General features: G+C 67.3%; 1 protein-coding gene across 1 annotated transcript in view; it reads right to left on the bottom strand.

Annotated features, from left to right (window-relative positions):
* RADIL (Rap associating with DIL domain) overlaps window positions 1-2,289 on the bottom strand; it is a 59,147-nt gene that overhangs the window by 9,974 nt on the left and 46,884 nt on the right. The window contains 1 exon segment of the mRNA XM_007447086.1: window positions 394-506. Within this exon segment, the coding sequence (XP_007447148.1) occupies window positions 394-506 (113 nt within the window).

The following is a 2,289-nucleotide window of genomic DNA, read 5'->3' as shown; positions in this document are numbered from 1 at the left end:
TTTTTTATGAGATGTGTTTTGCGGGGGGGGGGGGGGGGGCGCGCGATTGAGCCCCGCTGACCCAAGGACACGGCGGAGCCCCGGGGTACCCCGCTCGGCTCCCGAGACGCGGCCGCACGGCTGCCCCCACCAGCGTGAAGGCCGGCGCGGCCAGGGGAGCCGAGGCCACGGCAGCCGGAACCACCGCACGGCTGTCCCGCCGTCCGAGCCGCCTCCCCAGAGCAGCCGGCCCCGTCTCTCTCGCTCGCTGGCCCCGCGCTGGGGCAGAGGACTCGCTCGACGAGAGCAACAGCGGGTGAGGGGGCCAGGGGCCCGAGGCCGGGGTCCAGGCGGGCAGAGGGGGCCGGGCTGGCACCCAGGTCCCCCGGGAGAACGCACGCACAGAGGCCGTACCTTGGAGACATAGTAGACACACTGCTGGAAGGCGCACAGGATGACCTCCTCCAGCACCGCCATGGCCTCCTCGCTGGCCGTGAGGGCACAGGAGAACAGGGACTCCTTCGAGCCTGCGGGGGAATGTGGCGCCATCACTGCAGGGCTGGGAGAGGGGGGACTCAGGCAGGAACCTTCTGGAACCGCCGCGAGTTCAAACCCCCACCCGACGCCTCCTGAGGGCTCCGCCCAGCACCCTCCTCTTGGGTTTGGAAAACGTGACAAACCAAAGCCACGGCGCCCCCAGGCCCAGGGGTCCCGGGGTGCTGGCTGAGGTGGCCAGGACCCCAGGCCCCGAGCTTCCGAGCCCATGGACACCAACTCGATACCAAGCGCAGCAGACGCGCGCTAGCAGCTTCCGGATACGGGTCAGGATCAAGTGCCCAGCGCTGGCAGATCCTGGCACGCAGGCCACTTCTCACTCGGGATACAGGTCAAAGGACACCTGGCCAGAGGTCCTAAGGAGACCGTCACGACACTTTCCCGAGAAGCCCAGATGGCCCTCGTGCCCCGTTACCCCCCACTAGCGCCCCCCAGGGAAGACACTGCCGTGTCTCAGGCACAGAGCGGAGACCCTGGGCGCTCAGCACCTCGGGGAACGGGCACTTGGCACAACAGGCCGGGGGATGGGCCTCCCAGGCTGGGCAGCGGCCAGGGGGCTGCAGCTGCGGCTGGGACGGGGGGGTGTGAGCGACGCCAGGTGACTCCCTCCCCCTGGGTGGGGCTCCTGTACGGCCAAGAGGCCAGGCTGGCCACGGGGTCCCCAAGACCAGGGTCCCAACAGGGAGGGGCCATCCCGAGGGGCCTTCCCGAAGTCGGGAGGCATGAGGTGCCTGGTGCCAGCGGCCCCAGTGGCACTTGGGGAGGGACCGGACGGGACGCCCGCCTCCGTCCTTCACTCGCTCAGTCCCTCGCTTCTCTTGACGAGGACGGAAGGCCGGCAGCAAGGCTTTCCTGCACTGCCCGTCCTGTGTGGCCTTTTGCTTAATGCACAGTGTGGGCCCCACGTCTGAGAACCTCCTTTCAGGGAGGGAGGGAGGCCGGGAATCACCCTGAGCGCTAAGCTGGGCCTCTCAGGAGCACAGAGACAGGGCCGCCTGGCTACTGGGCCAACGGAAACGGTGTGCGCGTCCGTCAGAGACCCGCCCTGCAGACGCCAGCATGCCCCATCAAGGGCTCGGGGCTCCCTGACCTCCCCACCCAGGGCTCACACCCCAGAACCCTCCCGACCAGGAAGCCGGAGGCCTGCGCCTCCCCAGGGTCCTTCCCGGAGCCCGGCAGGGTCTGGCTGCTCCCTGCAGCCTCCCTGGGCTTTGGGGGAGAAGCCAGTCGGGTGACTACAGGGGTCACAGGCTCTGACGGCGCCAGCTTGTCTGAGAAGGAGACCTACGCCCCTCGTGTGGGCCCGGGGGCTCTGGAGAGAGGGAGGAGGGGACGGACAGAGGGAGGAGGCTGGGGGTCCACAGAGCACAACCCAGGGCGGCTCCCAGCAGACGCCGCAGAAACACCCTGAAACCCTCCTAGCCGCGGCGCGGGCCCTGCTGGGGTTTCCGACTCAGCTGACGCCTGCACGCGCCTGTCAGAGGACCCGGGCCTTGTCCCCCCTCCCTCCCGAGGCCCCGGGACTGAGGACTGTCCCCTGGGACCCCACAGTCCGCAGGCGCGGAGGCAGAGCCTCAGAGCCTTACAGGAGAACTTTAAATGAATAAAATAAACATCCCCCCTGATGGGCTAATCTTTTACCTTCCCACGTGAATGGGCTTCCTGGATAAGGGCTTCAGACAGAAAAGGTTGTTTGGGGAAGAAAAGGCTCTTTTTCCAGTTTTCAGGACATGACACATCTCTGTTTAGAATTCT

Source organism: Lipotes vexillifer, unplaced genomic scaffold (genome assembly GCF_000442215.2).
Source record: "Lipotes vexillifer unplaced genomic scaffold, Lipotes_vexillifer_v1.1 scaffold625, whole genome shotgun sequence".
In the NCBI taxonomy this organism is placed as follows: Eukaryota; Metazoa; Chordata; class Mammalia; order Artiodactyla; family Lipotidae; genus Lipotes; species Lipotes vexillifer.
The sequence above is the reverse complement of the archived record's forward strand: the minus strand, read 5'-3'. Positions and strand labels throughout refer to the sequence as shown.